Source organism: Lithobates pipiens, unplaced genomic scaffold (assembly GCF_037356315.1).
Source record: "Lithobates pipiens isolate NorthernLeopardFrog02 unplaced genomic scaffold, aLitPip1_a1.2 Scaffold_13, whole genome shotgun sequence".
NCBI lineage: Eukaryota > Metazoa > Chordata > Amphibia > Anura > Ranidae > Lithobates > Lithobates pipiens.
The window spans coordinates 196,808,708-196,831,796 of NW_027507718.1; the positions used below are offsets into that span (position 1 = coordinate 196,808,708).

General features: G+C 40.8%; 1 protein-coding gene across 1 annotated transcript in view; it reads left to right on the plus strand.

Annotated features, from left to right (window-relative positions):
• Nucleotides 1–23,089, plus strand: part of FRAS1 (Fraser extracellular matrix complex subunit 1) — a 708,831-nt gene that overhangs the window by 680,059 nt on the left and 5,683 nt on the right. The window contains exons 69-72 of the mRNA XM_077476089.1: nucleotides 2,572–2,731; nucleotides 2,805–2,921; nucleotides 4,225–4,391; nucleotides 5,831–6,036. Coding sequence (XP_077332215.1) covers nucleotides 2,572–2,731; nucleotides 2,805–2,921; nucleotides 4,225–4,391; nucleotides 5,831–6,036 — 650 coding nt within the window. The remainder of the gene's footprint in view (nucleotides 1–2,571; nucleotides 2,732–2,804; nucleotides 2,922–4,224; nucleotides 4,392–5,830; nucleotides 6,037–23,089) is intronic.

A 23,089-nucleotide genomic window follows, 5' to 3' on the forward strand; every position in this document is an offset into this window, starting at 1 on the left:
TAAAACAAGCATTTGCTTACCTCTAGTTGCATGTACTGTAAAGTAATGGGTTTTTAATGATCACCACAAAAACCCAAAAGCTGGTTTATGGTTTCTAACTGCTTAAAAATGCCTTGTGTATGATTACATTTAAAGGCCGACAGGCTTCTAAGATTCTGGTGTGATAGGGGAAAAAAACTAAAGCCGCGTACACACGGGCGGACTGTATGGCCAACTTAGTCCGTCAGACAATCCGACGGACAGTCCGTTCTACTTTCGAATGAACGGACTTGACCACACACGGATGCACAAACAGTCCGTCGAAAGTTTGCGCGATGACGTGTACAGCACGTACGACGGGACTAGAAATAGGAAGTCCAATACACAGCAATGCAACCTTTCGCCGTGTAAATCCTTTCTGAGCATGCGCCATACTTAGTCCGTCGAACTAGCCTACTCACGAGCGGATTGTCTGCTGAAACCAAAGTACGACGGACAATATTACGGAAATTCCGAAATACTTAGTCCGCCAGACTGCACGCTGAAAAAGTCCGCTGAAGCCCACACACGAGCGGACTGTCCGCTGAAATGTGTTTCGACGGACTAAGTTGGCCAGACAGTCCGCCCGTGTGTATGCGGCTTAACATTTCTGTGAGAACTTTGAAGACGAATTTCTCCACAATACCTATAGCTAAAGAGGGGACGAGGACCTGTAAATACAATGGTGTGCAGAATCAGGGCACTAGGGAATGTATGAGAAAACACAGGTTTGTTGTGCCTTCAAGAGGAGACTGATTCACTAAATTAATTGAGAATGTTCACCTAACAAATAGAGTGAAGATCCATTTTAAATATCTAATCATGTGAAAAGCAAATTATTGTATATTTATTTAATCTCCATGCGATTGGGTAGGCAAAGTGAACACAGCTCCAATTTAGTTAGGTAAGATTTCCAACATTTTAATCAGTCATCCTCAATGTGTCTGCCTTCATTGTCTGCTCTTCTCCATACTGACACAAACTGACCTTAAGGTCCATTTCACCTATGTATTTTATTTCCCGTGTTTTAATGCACCTCAGTGCATGCAAAGGTTGGACATTGTTTTAAATGGTGCAAGTTCATATCTACGTGATGCCTTGATGAGCATTATAGGGCTTGTTGAGGACAATAAAACTGCACCATCGTTAATAATGTACATGAAAACACGTTAAAACTTGTAAAGAAAGGTATGAATCCAGCAATTCTGTCTGCTCACAGTCATACCCTTCTACCCCTCCCCAGCATTTGCTTTTCAATTTACATCCCAACATTAGAATGGGACTAATAAAAGTATGCATGCTCCAGAAGTCACGTTAACTCATTTAAAAATGTGGACTTTAAAGGATTAAGAGTATTTTTTAGTTAGATGGATGTACACAACATTACAATAAATTAATTACAGTTTTGGTTCAGAGAAAGCTAAAACAGGCCCCCTAGGCAGTGGTTGTCAATTTTGCTATGCAGGGAAAAAATCTTCCTGACTCCCGAGAAAGTTCTGGTACATTACCTGGATCAAAATATTCCCATATTTTCCTTTAACCACTTGCAGACCGGACCATTTTGCTGGTCAAAGACCAGACCACTTTTTGCGATTCGGCACTGCGTCGCTTTAACTGACAATTGCGCGGTCGTGCGACGTAGCTTCCAAACAAAACTGACGTCCTTTTTTTCCCACAAATAGAGCTTTCTTTTGGTGGTATTTAATCACCCCTGCGGTTTTTATTTTTTGCGCTATAAACAAAAATAGAGCGACAATTTTGAAAAAAACACATTATTTTTTACTTTTTGTTATAATAAATATCCCCCAAAAATATATAAAAAAACATTTTTTCCCTCAGTTTAGGCCGATACGTATTCTTCTACAATAATCACTGCTATATAAATGCAGTGATACCTGTGTAAATGACACTGGCAATGAAGGGGTTAACCAGTGGGTGGCAGTGTAGGGGTTAAGTGTTCCTAGGGGTGTGTTACTAACTGTGGGGGGGTTGGGCTTTCATTTAGTGAACACTGATCTCTGCTCCAGTCACATGGAGCAGAGATCAGCGTCACTAGTTGCTAGGCAGAATGGAAAAATGCTGTTTACACGGCATTTCCTCCATTCGGCCGCTCCGTGAGACAATCGCGGGGATGCCCGCGGCGATCGAGTCCGCGGGTCCCGCGACCGGACTCACGGGGGTCCCGACCAGCGCGGGAGCGCGCCGCCAGCGGCGCGCTCCGGATGGCAGGGCGGCATTGAATATTGGACGTACCTGTATGCCAATATGCCTGCCCGTGTCATTCTGTCGACGTACATCGTCATGCGCTGGTCGGGAAGTGGTTAAGATTAAAGGATAACTGTGGATATCATTAGTTGTAAGAAAATCATCCAGTCCTTTGTTAAATTCTATGGTTGATGCTGCCATTACTACCTCAAGCAAAGGGCACTGGACAATTTATTAACAAGTCTCAAGCATAAAGATCCTGCTAATGTAAAAATCTTCTTTCTTCAAAACTTTCTGCACAACTGAGATCCACGTATCCTTAGCAAATTATGTTTCATTTTTTGACAGGTCAGTTTGTTATGGAGCACCATACCTTGCCAGAAATTAAATCTCGTATTATTGCTCCTGATCATCTGGGTGGCATTGAGTTTGACCTTCAGCACTTGTGGAGCGCTCAGACTTTTGACTCTCCATATCAGTTGTGGAGAGCAACCAGCTCATATAGCAGGTGAGAACAATAAGATAATGTAAATTAGCTACAACTGTATGTTACATGTTGTTAACCCTTCCTCTCTTTACAGGAAGGACTACTCAGGGGAGTATACCATCTATCTCATCCCTTGCACAGTACAGCCCACCCAGCCTTGGATTGATCCTGGAGATAAACCTCTGGCCTGCACAGCCCATGCACCTGAAAGGTCAGATCTGAATTACTTAAATATTCTCTTATAGAAATTACTGGAAGAATCGTATATTCTTAAAACGGTATGCAGCACTGTGTGTTAGTGCATTGTAATAACACAGCTGTAGAGCCCCGTTCATAGGTTAGCATTTTCCGGAGTATTGTGCCACTTGGAAAGGCACGGTTTAATATCAGGTTCAGAAATGGTGGGAGCTCCCGCATTCAGCAGTTTGGGAGCACTTTGCAGAGGGTGCAGTGATTGACAGAATTCAAGAATGCTTTCCATCCCTTTAAAACCTCACTTTGGAAACTGCAAGCCTATTTGACCCACAGTTCATGTTTTATTGTTTAAGAGTATAGCTGAGTAAAAAATGTACTCCAGCTTCCAGACAAATCCCCTTGTAACTTAGTTTGGCTCTGTGCTACCTAAATACATCTTAGTAACCTGGTTATCAGTCAGTAGGACTGCTTTGATAATTGCACATCAGGTCACTTAACTGTTCTGTACATAGAACTATTGGCAGATAGGTCAGCCGATAAAACTTTCTTTCTTTTTGTTTAGAAATGGCTACTTTACCTATTCCTCTCCTAGCTATTGTCCAAGGTCTGTCCCTTTGTTCATTTTTATTTGGGAATCTTCATTCTGTCAGATTCTGGTTTGGTTAGTTTGGGACTAAGAATTTCCTGTTAGGTTTTTTTTTTTTTTACCACTTTCTGCATCCCTGTTGAGGAAATGAATGTATTTCCATCTGCTGGAGATATTTATTTTATTTTCTGTATGGTACTAGTGACAGAAAATAAAGTGAAAGCTTCCCATTGAGGCTCAAGACAGCCAAAGCTTTCTAAACCTTACTGCAGAATTAAAATAAAAAGTTGGGGCTGAAATCCCCATAAGGAACTTTGCTGTAAATCATGGGTTCACATTTCCCTCTCCCTTTTTCATTCCTCTGGTGCACAGTTCATTAACTGTCTCTGATTGTGTGCACATAATTCAGTGTGGATTTTAATGTCAGATTAACATCATTCTGGCAAAAAAGAGGCAGCATGGCCTGCAGTGGATCATGTTAGAATAGGGGTAGAACCATTTATGTGATTAGATCTTAATTATATAATTGGCTATAAAAATACAGTATGCCACGTAAATGTGATACAAGTATCTTTTAAAGTAGTTTTGGAATGTGTAAGTTGGGGGTTTTGAAGAAAATGTTTTAAACTGAATCTTTCTATTTGGTTATAATTTATACTTTGAGCTGATCTAATAAGAAAATATAATACTGTATGCATAAATAACCAATACTTTTCAAATTTTGTGTCCTTAGGTTTCTTATTCCCATTGCATTCCAGCAAACGAATCGTCCAGTGCCGGTAGTATATTCATTAAACACAGAATTCCAACTGTGCAACAATGAAAAGATCTTCTTGATGGACCCAACTAAGACTGAAATGTCCCTGGCTGAGATGGACTATAAAGGGGCCTTTTCCAAAGGTAACAGTGTCTGATATGGAACGATGGTTTTTGTGAGTAGTATGTTTAACATGTCACTGTGCAACATTAATAAAATGATCCAAATGAGTATAATCAAAACTATAAACAAGATCCGAAAAATCCAGTAAGGCCTCGTTCACCTGGGGCAATTACATGCATGTCCCATTCAGGGCTGTGTTTTGCCAGGCACAGGGAAGCACAGGCGTTTTGTGTATTTCCATGTCAGCAGTCCCATTTTTGTCTATTGACATGCAGCAGCTGCAAAGACATAGCTGCTGTGTCCCAATATGACATTCGTGAGGGTGCTGGCATGGGGATGCATGCAACACGTGTATCCCTGTGCCAGCAAAACACAGCCCTGAACAGGACATGCATGTAATTGCCCCATGTGAACAAGGTCATCTTGTTGAAATCAAAGGAACAATTCTCCAAGATGCCAACATCAGGCATTTATCTTTTTGTACACTAATCTTCCGACTAAACATCTCTCTGTGAAGGAGAGGATAAACATCTCAGCCAGTTCAGCCACACACGCAGGCGATTATACAGAACTTTTAGCAGAATGACATGATCAGCTGTTGGAAGGATTCATCAAAAATTCTCAATGCAAGGCAAAATAATGCATGCAGCATATAATATCCAACAATCAATTATCTTGACATTTACTGAGAAGTGGTTCGTCACAAGCCACATACATAATGAACTGGTTAGCAAAACTCCTGAATGTAGCAAGTTTGTGAGTTTGATTAATTAATCAAACTTTAATGAAAATGCAGTACTCCATCAATTACGTAGTGCAAAAATAGGAAATCTTGCTATCCATATAGGCACAGCGTGAGGTATATAGCCTACACTCATGAAGAGCAGTTAAAGTTTCCTTATGTGTTACATATTTCAATTTTCATTTATTTCTAAGTAGGGCATGTTTGATTTGAACCCATTGGTATGACAGATTAGCTTAGGGGTTTACTGCTGGTGGAGAGGAAGTCTTCCCAGAAAAGGAAGTCTGATGTAGCTTATGATTCCAAATGAAGTGAACCTGTCTGGAACCTAGACATGTCATATAATGGTCAATATATAGAGGCTATCGTTAGTGAGCAACATTTCAAACTTTTTATGCAGAGAGACAGCGGTAAAGGCAACTTAAACTATCTTATTTATTTCTGTAAATCAAGCTTGGTCCCACCCCCTCTACCTATTAATCTTCCCTGTTAGTCATTTAAAGTAAAAGAATGCCTAACTGGAATGCCTGCCTTGGAGTGTAGGAGAGATCAGGGCCAAGATGAGAGTTGGTTATAAATTCAGCTGCCTTTATCCTTTGATTTAGTGATCATTTTCTTACATGGTTTCACTGATTCATACTATTACTCTCAGTTTGCCTTAAACGACTTGCAAACCACTGTCTTTATTTATTTTCAATGTATAATATATTATTGTAGGGCAAACACTATATGGAAGAGTACTGTGGAATCCTGACCAGAACCTCAATTCTGCGTACAAGCTGCAGCTGGAGAAGGTCTATCTTTGCACTGGGAAGGACGGATATGTACCTTTCTTTGACCCTACTGGAACTATATATAGTGAAGGGCCTCAGTATGGTTGTATTCAACCTAATAAAAACTTAAAGCACCGCTTTTTGCTCTTGGTAAGTAGGAAACCTCTTATAAACAATTATCATAATGGGTTTTACAAAAAGCTGATTTTATATTATTTTTGTTAAGCTAGGTTTTACATAGGGGAGTAGATACAGTATGGCTTGCTTATTAAAGCAGGATAAAAAATAAAAATTTTCCTGGACATGGAAAAATATGGAATATCACAGGTTGTTATTGACAACACCATCACTTGATGCAGCTTCAGTGGGCTTTTCACATAAAGTGGAACACTAGTCATATTTTTTAGATTTTTCAGAACTACTAAGTTCAGGATTTTCCCTATGCAAAGTAGTCGCTGGTAAAATAAATGCAGGTCTTGCAGAAACCAGTTGCATGTTTGGAACTTGTGACTATATGAGATTAGGGAGCCTGTTTAGCAATCAGTTGACACACATAGTTATTATTCTAGTATCATGATAGAGCCACTATAATTCCCCTGTGTAGCTCTACGCTAATGAGGTGGTTGCCAGCAAATAGTTCAATCCTATTAGTAATAAATGAGTAGGTTATTTTTTACTATTCATTGTACACTGTATATATGATATTGTATTAACTCAATAATGCCGTGGTAACTGTTTTCCAAGTGTATAGACCAGTATGGCCTATACAAAATAAGTGTTTATGTGTTTTCTTGAACAGCCCTTTTGTGTAAAATGCATGTCTTGTTGCATTAAAAAAAGAAACAAAGATCAATTCCCATACTATCCAACCCATGGAAACTGACATTTCCAAAGACAAATAATAATAATCTATTAATTTGCACTGTTATTAATTTTTGAGGTAAACTGTTTAACCACTTCAATACAGGGCACTTATACCCCCTTCCTGCCCAAATCAATTTTCAGCTTTCAGTGCTCTCATACTGTACTTTCAATGACATTTACTCAGTCATGCTACACAGTACCCAAACAAAATTGTTATATTTTTTTTCACACAAATAGAGCTTTCTTTTGGTGGCATTTAACCACTACTGTTTGTTTTGCAAAAATGTATACTGCTACATATCTTTGGTAAAATAACCCAAATCAGTGTGTATTATTTGGTCTTTGTGAAAATTATAGAGTCTACAACCTATGGTGCAAATCAATGAAAATTGATTACACCTGATGTACTGACAGCCTCTCATTTTTTTTTTTTTTTTTTTTTTTTTTTTACTTTCAAAAGATTTTTTATTGATTTTTTTTAAAAAAACACAAAATAACAAATAAATACATTAAATGAAAAAAAAACAAATAGGTATACAGGATACTTACTATGACTTAGTTACATAAGTAGTAAATGCACTATATATAGATATAATAAGTTGATATAACAAACAAGAATATTCCATCCAATTTATATCATGAGAATTGGTTTATTAGATAACACTCTGCCATGAATAAACAGATATTTCAGTACTTTAGAAGCTTTATATAAATACCATATAAGTGCCAATGTTTCCTAAAGTAAATTACATTGTAATTCTTAAGAGCTAGTAGCAGTTTATAATATGCTTGGGTGTTTAATCTCAGAATGACATCACTTAGATTAGGGGCTTCAATTGATTTCCACATTTTTGTGATAGTGAGTCTTGCTGCTATAAGAATATTTGCCACTATTGTTCTGTATTGAGGTGTAAAAATGTCAAGGTTGAGTGCTGTAGCTGGTAGCAGTTTCGATAAATTGCCTGTAAGAGAGGCAATGAAAGAGGAGATTGAGTTCCAGAAGCTGATCACATTTTTGCAGCTCCATAAGATATGGTATAAGGACCCAAATTGGTCCTTACATCACCAGCATAGTGGATAAATTTTAGCTAAATTATAAGGAGCCATATACCATCTATACCATCTGTTCAATATTTTTTGGGAGTTGTCCCAATGCTTCAAGCAGTATGTGGCAGTTTGATTTATTCTCATAGCATTGTACCAACACTCATCTGAGAATAATTGTCTTTTTTTCAATTTACACATATTATGATTTTTCAAAAATTTAGGATATTGAGAAAACACCTTGTAGAAAAAAGCTATGCTTTTATGTTTCCCAGGTTTGTTGTTTGTGAGGTGCTTCCAAACCAAAGATGGGATTTCAAAATCTTGATTTGGACTAAAAATGTTCAGGCGATTTAGTTTATTTAATTTATTGTTCATTGTGGCTTTGTGCTATGAATGGAGATGTACATAGAAGTTGAAGGCTTGATTGATTCAATTGTACAATGAGACACGACTGCTACAATATTCAAAAGTTCTAAGTGGTATATCTTTTGTAAATTTCCTAAAGAATTACATTTTGAGACAATCGCTTTCCACGCTAACGGTAGCTTTAATGGATATCAGTTTAGGAATTATAACCCTAGGGATCATTGTATAATGAGATTGATAAAGCAAATAGATCATTGCTTTTGGTGAGTTCTCTTTCAATAGACAGCCAAAGCTTATCGTCATTTGGGGTGAACCAGTATTTTATTTGATCTAAGAGTGTTGCATAGTAATAGCTTTGCATATCAGGTAAGTTCATATCCCCTTGTTTTTAGAGGACGTTAATACAGAAAATGCTACCCTTGACTTTTTATCGTTCCAAATTAGGCTTCTTATTTTAATACATAGAATACAGTAGATATGTTCATAGGTAAGACAAAACTTTTACTGTTGTAATTTTATAATAGGAAATTCTGGTAAAGGAGTCAAGTACTGATTGTACCATATGCAAGGATTTCTGGGGATCAGTTAATAATAGAATTATGTCACCGGGAGACTACCAACTCTCCAGACAGGTGGGGGTTCCAGGTGCAGGCTGATTGCACAAACCAAGTATACAGGAAACGAACAAAACTCTGGACAGCCGCACTCCGTATTAGGTGAAAAAGGAAAATGCCTTTATTTCCTTCAAGTAAAAAAACTCCATATCACACGAAACATCACAGCAAAGGGAAAAAACATAGAACAAAATTCCTGACGCGTTTCACGCTAAAACCAGCGCTTACTCATAGCTAGCTTTTGTTCAAAATGAAAAACAAATATATACTATACAGGTGTCAAAAGGAGGGAGGAGGGGAAGAAAAAAAACCTAGGGGTCTCTTTTTCTTCTTTCCATTTTACTTTTCCTGTTCCTTCCCCCTCCCCCTCCCCCTTTTTTCCCCTTTCTTTCTTTTCCCTTCCCCTTTCCCTCCCCCCTCTCTCTCTTTTCTTTTCCCATTTTTTCTTCTCTCTCATCCTCCCCTCCCCCCCTTTTTTACCCCCCCTTCCCCTCTCCCCCCCTCCCCCCTTTTTTCTTCCCCTCCTCCCTTTTCTTTCCTTCTTTTTCTTCTCCCCCTTTTTTCTTCTCCCCCCCCTTTTCTTTTCTTTTCTCTTCTTTTTTCTTTTTTCTTTCTTTTTTCTTATTCTTTCTTTTTCTTTTCTTTTTACTCTTACACTTTTGGTCACCAAATGATCAAGTGCAGGAGACACATGTGTGGAGACTTCACAATAATAGTTCATCAGCTGTCACTGCTTTCCACCCTTGATTTTACTATCATGTGTTGACACCTGTATAGTATATATTTGTTTTTCATTTTGAACAAAAGCTAGCTATGAGTAAGCGCTGGTTTTAGCGTGAAACGCGTCAACAATTTTGTTCTATGTTTTTTCCCTTTGCTGTGATGTTTCATGTGATATGGAGTTTTTTTACTTGAAGAAATAAAGGCATTTTGATTTTTCACCTAATCCGGAGTGCGGCTGTCCAGAGTTTTGTTCATTTCCTGTATACTTGATCAGAGAAGACGTCGTGCATTTTCCGCAGATTGATCATCCTTCTTGTGCCGTCTGGGGCTTGTCGACCCTTAACAAATCCCACGTGGTCTGGATTGATCAAATAGGGGGTGATTTCCAGTAGGCGATTGGTCAATATGTTGGCGTAAATTTTAATTAAGCAACTTTTTGAGGAATTTATCATGTTTGGTCAATAGTACAGTTCTAAGCTCATTCCTTTTAATATTGAGTGTTTGCGTTAGGCTAGAATTATTAGATTTTTTTGTGTTCTTTTTCCAGATTAGATATGTCCTTTAGGAGAGTATAAAATAAGTTTGAGCCTTTCCCTTTTTTCCCTAGATGCCATTTGGATGAGTATACCTCTAACAAATGCCTTGAGTACACCATATACAGTATTTGTGGTAGAGGTAGACCCATCATCATTCAGATCAAAAAATGTTGTTCTTCCTTTCAGACATGTACCTTTCCTGAGAAAAAAGAAATGTATTGTTCTTCCAAAGGGTGAATGTAGGGCCTTGTTGACCTGTCGCTATAGTTAAAGTGATTGGGGAGTGATCCAACCAAGTAATATTATGAATTTGTGCATCTGAATTTTTTTGTAAGAGTAATTTGTCTGCAATGAAGAAATCAATTCTAGAATAAGGTTCATGTATGTTGGAAAAAAACGTATAATCTTTTTCAGTAGTATGCAAACATTTCCATGGGTCATACAAATCCTCTGCAGCAAAGATGTTGCCCAGGCCCAATCTATTTGTGCAGTCTCTTTTAGTAGTATCTAAATTTGGATCCATTGGAGTATTGAAGTCCCCACATATGATGAAATTACCTTTCCGTGTCTTCTTTACATTTTTCAGGATATTGATGATAAATTTTTGTATTAGGAGCATAAATATTGGCTATCGTATAGATAGTATTCTCTATGGAAACAACCAGAATAATGTACCGGTGAGGTATCAAATAGTATCCCCCATCAGATAGTGTCCGCCCTGTACTGCGCTTGCGCAGTATGGAGGACAAGGAGAAGCCGAACATCTCCGAAGATAAACGGTGCCTGTGCAGTGAGTCCAGGTTCAAGCCCCACCATCCAAGTGGACACAGAGCTAGAATAGAAAATAGCCGAGCGAAGCGAGGCCGTGCCCGAAGCATGGTGAGCGAAGCGAGCCCGCAAGGGGCCCTGTTACTATGAGCAACCGTATGTCTACTTGGATGGTGGGGCTTCAACCTGGACTCAGTGTGCAGGCGCCATTCTTCTTCGGAGACTTTCGGAGTCTCCTTGTCCTCCATACTGTGCAAACACTGCGCCTGCGCAGTACGGGGCTGACACTATTCGATAGGCGGACACTTTTTGTCAGAACACCGGCCTTGGTTATCTATCACAATGTCTATCAGCTGGAATGAGACTGATTCCTTAATTGCCGTTATAACTCCCTTCTTCTTTCCAAAGTTATTAGAGCAAAAGATATGTGGAAATAGCCAATGGGAAAATGTGCTTTATGTTTTGCAAAATGCGATTCTTGTATACATAAAATGTCACTCTTGAGTCTAATAGCATCAGTCCAGAGTGCTTTCCTTTTATGAGGGCTATTTAGCCCATTGGTGTTGAGAAAAGTTGTGACATTTGTTTTGGCGTTGATGACAAGTAGTAACTGCATCATAATGTGTTATATAATTACATTGTTCCTGAATAAAGAGACTCTCCTTAAAGAAATAAATGTCGATACTTTTAGGAAATATCAGTGAGATTACAATCCTGTTTTAACATAAGGTACCAAAACAAAAATAGAACCAAACATAAAAATACATAAGAATGAATAAGAACTTAGGTTGTCAAGCAACTTTAGGGTGCATCTATATGCACTGTTTTATTGGAGAAAATTAATCATTTCCTTTTGGGGTAAAAGTTTCCCTTAGAACAGATAGGCCTGGGGGTGTGGCAATATTAGCCACAATAGAAAATAATACATTGGCCTTGTTTGAGTCAGTAAGCATTAGACATGGCTGAATTACCCTTCTTGGGAGATTTAAGTTGTAAGTGATTTCCCCTGTGGGATATCTTCATTCATGGGGATTAAACCCTATTGTCCCAGTAACTTCAGATCATCGTCCAATGAGTGAACGGTGTAGGAAATATCATTACGATCGACGATCAGTTTGGTGGGGAAGCCCCATCAATACTTGATGTTATGATTATGAAGAATCTTTGTATTAGAATTCAGGTTTTTCCATGCAAGTAGAGTTGCTTGCGAAAGGTCGGAGTAGAAAATAATGCCTGCATATGGATCAGGTAATGGAACATGTTGGATCACAAGGTCTTTAATATGACAGATAAATTAATTTGCGCAATAACATCTCTTGGGAGCTTTTCTGATATATGCTGAGGTTTCGGCAGTCTCTTTGCCCTGTCACTTATCAACTCCTGATGTGGAATCTTTGGTAGCAGGTCAGACATCTTTTTTTTTTTTATATAAATGCAATTCAGTATTTTTGACAGATTCGGGGATCCCTCTAAATTTTATTGCATCTGGACCTGTCCTCGATATCTGCCATTTTCAGTCTAAGTTTAAATTCTTCTATTTGCCCAAAATGGGAGTCCACCGGGTCCACCAGGTCATTATGCGCATCAGTGACATCCTCCATTTTGTTATTTAGATCATCCGCTTTTACTCCCAAACTTTCTATAATCACATTCATTTTGTGCATATATGATTTCACATCTTGTTGATTAATTCTCTTACACAGCATATGCATACTTGCATATGCATACTTGCTACTACACTCCAAAACACATTCTGCTGCTACTCCTGAGTATGACAATACCACATGTGTGAGAATTTTTCACAGCCTAGCCACATACAGAGGTCCAACATGCAGGGAGCACCATCAGGTGTTCTAGGGACATAAATTACACATCTAATGTCATGATGACCTATCACACATTTTGAAGGCCCTGGAGCACCAGGACAATGGAAATGCCCACAAAATGACCCCATTTTGGAAAGAAAACACCCCAATGTATATTCCATGAGGCATTATGAGTATTTTGAACAGTTAATTTTTTTCCACAAGTTTTCAGTAAAATATGGTAAGGAATGTGGAAAGAAAAACACATTTTTTTTTTTTTTTACACAAAGTCGTCCATTTATACAATATTTCTAACACATAGCATGTACAATGCAAAAATTGCACCCTAAAATAGATTCTGCTACTCTTCCTGAGTATGGCGATACCACATGTGTGAGACTTTTACACAGCCTGGCCACATACAGAGGTCCAACATCCAAGCAGCCCCTCCAGGCATTCTAGGAGCACAAATTACACATATATTCTTGACAACCTATCATATTTTTTAAGGCCCTAGAGCATCAGGACAATGGAAACGCCCACAAAATGACTCCATTTTGGAAAGAAAACACCCCAATGTATATTCTATAAGGCATTATGGGTCTTTTCAACAGTTCATTTTTTTCCAAAAGTTTTCAGAAAATGTGGAAAGAAAATGAAAACTCTTTTTGTTTACACAGTTATCCATTTATACAATATTTCTAACACATAGCATGTACATAGCAAAAAATGCACCCCAAAATAGATTCTGCTACTCTTCCTGAGTATGGCGATACCACGTGGCCACATACAGAGGCCCAACATTCAAGTTGCACCTTACACATCTAATTTCCTGACAACCCATCATTTTTAAAGGCCCTTCAAATTTCATTTTTTATTGTAATTCCTTTATTTAACAAAAAGTTGCATTTCCAAACATGTCACAAATAGTGCATAAAAAGGTCACATGAATTGACAGACTTGCCAAAAACAGTGATAATGCAAAACGATCTGCATAGCATCAATGAGAGCCAAATAAATGACAAATTGCAAAACATGAAAGTCTCAGAAAGAGGTGGCAAGTGAGAGCCTCCAACACATACACATGAAATGCAGTATAAGAAAGCAAACTACAGTATATTTAAATTTAAATAAAGAAGACCGGGGTCTTCAGAGAGGCCCTGTAGGCCAAAATGACCCAGACAGGACCGAATACAACTGAATGGACACAGTATAGTGACTGGGTACCCATCAAAACTGCAAGGAATATATTACCAAACTTCATAGAGGGTATGGGAGGGGAATAAGGAAAATAGGGGGAAGGAGCAGAGAAATGGGAAAGAGGGAGCAAAAGATGGAAGAAGTAAAGGAAGAAACCAGTAAAAAGCGGACTATCTTGCCTAGGGTAAAAAAAGTACCACAGGCCCTGGGGGCTCAGGTGGATTGTGAGACCACCTGCAAATAAGCATCATTGTACAAAAAATATTGCCATAGCCCCCATGTGTCACAAACAATCTCTTCCCTGTTATGTAGGGTAGCTGTGAGGTCCTCCATGTCCCTAATTTCATTCATTTTAGAAAACCAAAGAGACTTTGTAGGCAGTTTCACAGATCTCCAGCACAAAGGAATACACACCTTTGCTGCGTTCAACAAGTGAATTATAAGGGAAGCCTTTATATTTTTTAATGTGTCGTTCTGTGAGGTGCAGCAAGCATGCTGCTGGTTTCCCTGACAGATTAACATTTGTCAGGTGTTAGTCTCAGCCACTGCTTGTCAAAACTGTGTAATATTTGGGCAGTTCCAAAAAATATGTAGCATGGTACCCTGTCCAGTACCACATCACCAGCAGGTATTGGATATCTAAGGATAGAAGTGATGCAGAGTTGGGGGACCCTGTACCATCTAAGAAAGGTTAAGATCTTGTAATTGGTCTCCTGATCCTTTATGGCAATAGAAGACTTCTGGGCAAAGTGGAGAATTTTCTTTTTTGTGAATCAGTGAATTGCAGGGCCAAATCAGATTCCCATTTAGAGAGAGGTGAAGTCCACCATTGGCTGAATCAGAGCTGCGTATATGGTAGAAAGACTATGGCGGATTGGTGCCCATCTGTGACAGATAGTCTCCAATTCAATGAGTTGACAGAAAATATCAGGAGAGCATCAGCATTTACAAAGGAAATTTCAGAGCTGGAGACCACTCCAGAAATCAAATGGGGGTTCAGAGGAAGAGAGCTTACCATCAGGCCCCATAAAGTCCCAGAGGTGGAGATGACCACTGGACACCAAGTGTTGAAATTGGGGATTCTGAAGGCCCGGCTCAAATTCCGGGTTGCCCAGAACAAGGATCATGGGAGAAGGTGACGTAGAGACTGAAGAGCTGAGAAAGATGTTTCTAGAGACCTTCAATGTGCTACAAAGAGTGGGATGATTACTTAGATCCTTTGGCAACGAAAGAGTGATCCATGGCCAGCTCTTTGCAGTTCGGCATGAGTCCTCCATCTCCATAGCCATCCAATGTTTTGCATCAGCATGACAATCCAAATCGATCAGCCTGGTGAAATGGGCCGCCTTGTAGTCCGCCCATATATCTGTGAGGCCAACTCCACCATGGTGTTTGGAAAGGTGGAGAAGTTGGAACTAATTGCGAGGTTTCCCGATGGGGCCATACAAACTCCTGAAAGTTGTCACGTATGAAGAAAACGGGAAGTAGCAGGATAGAAGGGGCCTGTGGACGCTAAAAACTTCTGGGCAAAATTATCATCTTAAGGGCACTGCAATGGCCAAACCAGGTTAAAGTGAGTGAGTGCCAATAGAGTAAATCAGTATGCAGTTGGGTCAAAATTGGGCAAATAGAGGGAAGCAGGGTCGGGAGTAATATTAATTCCCAAATAGCGAGTAAACGGAAGGAAAAAGATGGACAAAGGCGGTCAATCGTGGCCTTATCGTGGTCAATCAAGGACTTAGGTTAGGGATTTGTGATTAAGTCGGAAGCATTCTCCAATGCATAGGCTGGGTTCGGAGGGACACTGGGGACAATGATAGCTGGTATGTTTTCGAAATCCTCATTTGCTGCATACGCAAGATCTTTTTTGGCATCATCAGCATGCTTCAGATGATGAAATGTTGTCCGTAAAGTGGCGCTCATGAAGTTTGCTAACAGCATCAGAGCGAAGGTTTTCTGGGGGGGGTCTTTGTTGATAGATGAGGGATGTGACAACTTCTTCGATGAATTTTAGCAAGGTGGTGGGGCTTTCCATGGATTTAGTGTAGATATATGCATTATAAATGGCCAAATGAATGAGATAAAATGCTACTTTCTTGTACTAGAAACAGGACCCCCCCCCATGAAGAGATTATATTCATGGACACATGTTGTTTTTTTCAATGGGACTTCTCTTCTCGTCTTCTCTGAACCTCAACATCATGTATGGTGGACAGCATGTACATTCCTGCTATCCTTCCACCTCAAGACCAGCACTTTGTTGCTTACAGTTTTTTGTTAACTATAGATTGCGGGAAGCCCTTCATGTTCTTTCTGGGGGTTCCGCAGGCCAAGGTTTTTGCATGGTATAGGTGTTTGAAAAAGGGCAGGCTCATATAATAGTTATCCAGGTATATCTGATAACCTTTGTACAGCAGTGGGTATGCCAGGTCCCATACAATTTTTCCAGTTGTGCCCATGTAGGCCGAGCACTCAGGGGGGTAGAGCTGGGAATCTCTTCCTTCATATATGAGGAACGCTAATGAAGATATTCCGTGACTCTCTCACAAAGCTTGTAAAATTTTGCTCCATATCTTTTTCTAGGACTATATTGTTTTATTCCTAGCCGGCCTGAAAAGGGTACCAGGGACTCATCCATACATATATGCTGATCAGGGACATAGAGTTTTTCAAATCTTTGGGGGAGAAAAAATTATGAGTGGGCGAATTTTACATAATTTGTCATAATTTGGATGATTTCAGGGAGGGCACTGCGTGTTGTCGCTGAAATGAAGGAAGCGCATCTTATATCGGGACCTGGGCATTAAGGCAGAATAAATGGCCATGTGGTGAATGAAGTTGGTGGACCTGTAGGCATGTCCTTAATTTTTTTTTGTAAGCCCCATGTTTATAGTGAGGTCCATAAACAATTTGAACTCCTCCAAATTCAAATCTCTCCACTCAAATGGGTGGCATATGATAAATGGGGGTTGTTTGCAATATACTTATAAAAATCAATAAATGGTGTTGCTCTAACAAACATAAATATTAAATAAAGTGCCTAGTGCATTAATATAAAGTGAATCCCATGTATTTTATAGAGAACTTATTACAGAGGTGCAGGTCACAGAGAGAGGGCAACATACCCTAGATCACCAGAGAGGGGTTCCTTCCATTTAGCTTTGTTTAGAGGCTGTACCGGTAAGCAGAGATGGACAAACTTCTGACGGGACGTTTCGCGAACCGCGAACGCGGCCGATAGTTTGCGAACCGCAACGTTTGTGGCCGGCCCCATTGACTTCAATGGCAGGCGAACTTTAACCACTTCAATACCAGGCACTTAAACACCTTCCTGCCCAGACCAATTTTGAGCTTTCAGCGCTGTCGCACTTTGAATGACAATTGCGCGGTCATGCTACACTGTACCCAAATGAAATTTTTATCATTTTTTTTCCCACAAATAGAGCTTTCTTTTGGTGGTATTTGATCACCTCTACGGTTTTTATTTTTTGCGCTACAAATAAAAATATACCGAAAATTTAGAAAAAAAAATAGTTTTTTTTTTTGTTTCAGTTTCAAAACTTTGTAAATAAGTACGTTTTCTCCTTCACTGATGGGCACTGATGGGGCTACACTGATGGGCACTGATGGGGCTACACTGATGGGCACTGATAAGGCGGCACTGATGGGCACCAATGATGTGGCACCAATGAAGTGGCATTGATGGACACTGATATGTGGCACTGATAGGTGCACTGATGGGCACTGATAGGCGGCACTGATGGGTGGCACTGATGGGCGACACAGATGGGCACTGATAGGTGGCACAAATTGGCACTGATAGCTGGCACAGATTGGCATGGATGGGCGGCACAGATGGGCATGGATATGCGGCACAGATGGGCATGGGTGGGTACTGATAGGAGGCACGGATGGGCACTGATAGGCGGCACAGGTGGGCACTCATAGGCGGCACAGGTGGGCACTCATAGGCGGCATTGGTGTTATACTGTACTTATGGATGCCAACCAGTGCCAAACAATAATGCATGCCAATCAGTGATGCCCATTGTGGGCACTGATTGGCATCCATTATGGGCACTGATTGGCATCCATTGTGGCACTGACTGGCATCCCTGGTGGTCTAGGGAGGATTACCTTTAGCTGGGCATCCCTGGTGGTCTGGTGGCATCCCTGGTGGTCCAGTGTGGGCATCCTCGGGGGGGCTGTGCTGATAATCGATCAGCATAGACCCCCCCTGTCAGAGGAGCAGCCGATCGGCTCTCCTCTACTCACGTCTGACAGACGCGAGTGAGGAAAAGCCGATCACCGGCTCTTCCTATTTACACTGTGATCAGCCGTGATTGGACACGGCTGATCACGTGGTAAAGAGTCTCCGTCGGAGACTCTTTACCGAGATCGTAGTTGCCGGGTGTCAGACTGACACCCCGCAACAACGATCGGCGCGATGCGCGCCCCCGGGGGCGCGCAGCGGCTCATAATCCTGATCACGTCATATGACGTCCGATCAGGATTATGCAACCACTTTGCCACCGTCAATTGCCTATAGGGCGGGCGGCAAGTGGTAAAAACCTACAGGTCATATTTCCAGCCACAAAATAATTACTAGCTGTGCACACATAGTCCCACCACATGGCCACTGACATAACACATGTATGAAGTGAATCTGGGATCGACAACTACAAGCATTCTTTTTTTATATGTGAAAGTTTGACAAATCTGGACTTAGGAGCGCATCAAGGCAATGGAGGAGAGGAAAGGTCAGGGTAGGCTATGACGAGGGTGCAGGAGATGATCACCAGCACCGTGATATAGAGCACTGACACCAGCACCGTGATAGAGTGCACTGACACCAGCACCGTGATAGAGTGCATTGACACCAGCACCGTGATATAGAGCACTGACACCAGCACCGTGATATAGAGCACTGACACCAGCACCGTGATAGAGTGCACTGACACCAGCACCGTGATAGAGTGCACTGACACCAGCACCGTGATATAGAGCACTGACACCAGCACCGTGATATAGAGCACTGACACCAGCACCAACACCTATACCAGTCCTTACAAGGACCTTTGGGGACCAAGTAGCTAGTGATTTGCAGACTGTACCTCAGTCCCTACACTGATAAAGGACTGCTGCAGAATAGAGCAGCAATCTGCAGCAGTGCACCACAACCCTCCAAATAGTACACCTATACCAGTCCTTACAAGGACCTTTGTGGACCAAGTAGCTAGTGATTTGCAGACTCTACCTCAGTCCCTACACTGATAAAGGACTGCTGCAGAATAGGGCAGCAATCTGCAGCAGTGCACCAAAACCCTCCAAATAGTACACCTATACCGGTCCTTACAAGGACCTTTGTGGACCAAGTAGCTAGTGATTTGCAGACTGTACCTTAGTCCCTACACTGATAAAGGACTGCTGCAGAATAGGGCAGTAATCTGCAGCAGTGCACCACAATCCTATATATTGTACACCTATACCAGTCCTTACAAGGACCTTTGTGGACCAAGTAGCTAGTGATTTTCAGACTGTACCTCAGTCCCTACACTGATAAAGGACTGCTGCAGAATAGAGCAGCAATCTGTAGCAGTGCACCACAACCCTCCAAATAGTACACCTATACCAGTCCTTACAAGGACCTTTGTGGACCAAGTAGCTAGTGATTTTCAGACTGTACCTTAGTCCCTACACTGATAAAGGACTGCTGCAGAATAGGGCAGCAATCTTCAGCAGTGCACCACAACCCTCCAAATAGTACACCTATACCAGTCCTTACAAGGACCTTTGTGGACCAAGTAGCTAGTGATTTGCAGACTGTACCTCAGTCCCTACACTGATAAAGGACTGCTGCCGAATAGGGCAGCAATCTGCAGCAGTGCACCACAACCCTATATATTGTACACCTATACCAGTCCTTACAAGGACCTTTGTGGACCAAGTAGCTAATGATTTGCAGACTGTACCTCAGTCCCTAAACTGATAAAGGACTGCTGCAGAATAGGACAGTAATCTGCAGCAGTGCACCACAACCCTATATATTGTACACCTATACCAGTCCTTACAAGGACCTTTGTGGACCAAGTAGCTAGTGATTTGCAGACTGTACCTCAGTCCCTACACTGATAAAGGACTGCTGCAGAATAGGGCAGCAATCTGTAGCAGTGCACCACAACCCTCCAAATAGTACACCTATACCGGTCCTTACAAGGACCTTTGTGGACCAAGTAGCTAGTGATTTGCAGACTGTACCTCAGTCCCTACACTGATAAAGGACTGCTGCAGAATAGGGCAGCAATCTGCAGCAGTGCACCAAAACCCTCCAAATAGTACATCTATACCGGTCCTTACAAGCACCTTTGTGGACCAAGTAGCTAGTGATTTGCAGACTGTACCTCAGTCCCTACACTGATAAAGGACTGCTGCAGAATAGGGCAGTAATCTGCAGCAGTGCACCACAACCCTATATATTGTACACCTATACCAGTCCTTACAAGGACCTTTGTGGACCAAGTAGCTAATGATTTGCAGACTGTACCTCAGTCCCTACACTGATAAAGGACTGCTGCAGAATAGGGCAGCAATCTGCAGCAGTGCACCACAACCCTATATATTGTACACCTATACCAGCCCTTACAAGGACCTTTGTGGACCAAGTAGCTAGTGATTTGCAGACTATACCTCAGTCCCTACACTGATAAAGGACTGCTGCAGAATAGGGCAGCAGTCAAGTATAATATTCTTTCTATATTTGGAAGAAAGTATATTATATGTGTACAACCCAATATACTGTACACCTATACCAGTCCTTAAAAGGACCTTTGTGGACCTAATAGTAATAGCTAGTGATTAAACTGACTGTCCCTGCTGCACACAGCGTCCTGTCCCTCCCTGCACTGACAAAAGACAGGCTTCTGCAATCACCAGCACAGCAGTGCACTCAACCCTATATACTGTACTACACCTATACCATACCAGTCCTTAAAAGGACTTTTGTGGACCTAATAGCTAGCGATTTGTGTCACTACAGTCTCTCCCTGCTCCACACAGCGTCCTGTCCCTACACTGAAATAAGACAGAATGTAAAATGGCCGCCAGATCAGGTCTATTTATAAGGTAGGGGGAATGTCCAATTGTCCATGTGCTGAAATGTCTCAATTGGCTGTCCTGTACCTCATGATGGATGTGTCTTCATGGGTCAAAGTTCTTTCACACTGTAAACACATATGTCCGCCGGGCGGGAAAATCGTGAATCCGCACAATTCGCCGCAAAACGACCGCCGGGCGAACAGATCGACCATCCCTACCAGTAAGGACTTCCATCCAGGAGAGACTAGAACCTAACTGGGGCGAAGCGGTAAGGTGGTGATGATCCGTGCGGTCCCAACAGATCTTCATGTAAATAGCGAGTGATTAGCGCCAGTCATGTGGGGTGTCAGTTCAATCTGCCAGGAAAGCGATACAGCCTCTGGATCTCTGCAAATTTGCTGTTTACCTTACAGCAGTAAGGTAAGGGACCATTTCACCTGATGTGCTGTGAACACTGGAGAGGCACAGTAATATTAATCCACCCGTATTTCACTGGAGAGGTACAAGAATAAGTCAGTGAATGTCACCAAATTCCATCCTATTTATGGACTCTATTTGCTTGTTTGCACTGTGTGATTCACGTTTTTTACTCATCGATTTTGTTTTATTTCACTTGTTCTAAATGCACTTGATTGGATTTGTTTCCTGATTTTTTTGCACTTTATTATTGCACATTTGGAGGCTGCTATTTGTAATATTTGATCTACAGATTTTTAATACGCAAGTTTTATACAGTTTATATTGTGTATATTCAGGCACTTTGAATATTTGTTATTGTTTCTTTTTTGAGGGATTGCTATATTTATTTATCTATTATCTAAATTTATTTTAAAATTTATCGTAGTGGGATTTACACCTCTGTAATTAGTTCTCTATAAAATACATGGGATTCACTTTATATTTATGCACTAGGCACTTTATTTAATATTTATGTTTGATAGAGCAACACCATTTATTGATTTTTATATTTATTTATCTTGGTGGAGTTTGCACCTCTGTCAGTGGTTTGCTGCAACTTATTTTAGTTTATTTAGTAGCTTTGTTTATGGTAGCACGGGGATACTCTAATATCTCTCTTTTGCAATATACTGCTGGGAATATAGATTGGTCTGGTCCACGATAAATTGCAGCAAAGTATCGGGCAAAAAAATAAATAAAAACAATACATTTTCAAGAAATTTGGAGTTTTGGCCTGCACACCTGGCTGTCCAGTGAAAGGGGTAATACTTGTTGATCCTGAGTCAGAAGGCATGACGTGCTGTGTCTTGGTCACACGCCGCCACCGACAGTGGCGGGCTGTGTTTTCAATCATGCACATGCCGTGTTTGAATGGGCCACCATCAAATGACATCCGCCCAGAATGAGAGCCGCACTGTCCCTCTGTCTTTTGACTGTGAGCGGGCAGCAAGTGATAAATTAAACTGCTGTTAGCATGTAATTCATTTCCAATGACAACATCAAATAAATTAGCATCAATCATTTAATGACACAGTTCATATTAAAATGGTATGCATGCTATACTATACGATTCAGCCCAATCAGTAAATTTTACACATGGCAACATCGTATGTTGTGTACCACCGTTAGTATACCACTTTGAATCACTAGGGGTGGTGTTACACTCTGACCTTCTTTCCCCCAACACACTCAGGGGGAGGTGGGAGGTCTTATGCATAACCTTATATTTAAGGTAGTGGAGGTTGGTAGATAACCATTCTTTGCTTTGAAGAAGGGGGTCGGTCCCCAAAAACGTATCAGAAACACATCAGCCAATATGGTCATGTGTTTGTTCCTATGAAGCTATAGGGCGTATGTCTGGTTTCTGTATTTGAGATATGTTACAATCCACTTTGGTTTGTGAATAGAATTTGTATTTTTCACCTGTTACTAAAGTGCTGTAGATTATTATTATACAGGATTTATATAGCTCCAACAGTTTGCGCATCGCTTAAAAAAATTAAGGCAGACATTACAGTTACATTACAATTTGGTGCAAGAGGAATCAGAGGGCCCTGCTCATTAGAGCTTACAATCTAAAAAGAAGGGTCAATTGATAGAAAAGGTAATAGCTGTGGGGGATGAGCTGATGGAGAAAGTAAAAAGTGTATTAGTTAGAAGCAGGATAGGCTTCTTTTAATAGATTAGGGGACAGTCGGACAGATTGGGGTAGGGAGTTCCAAAGGATG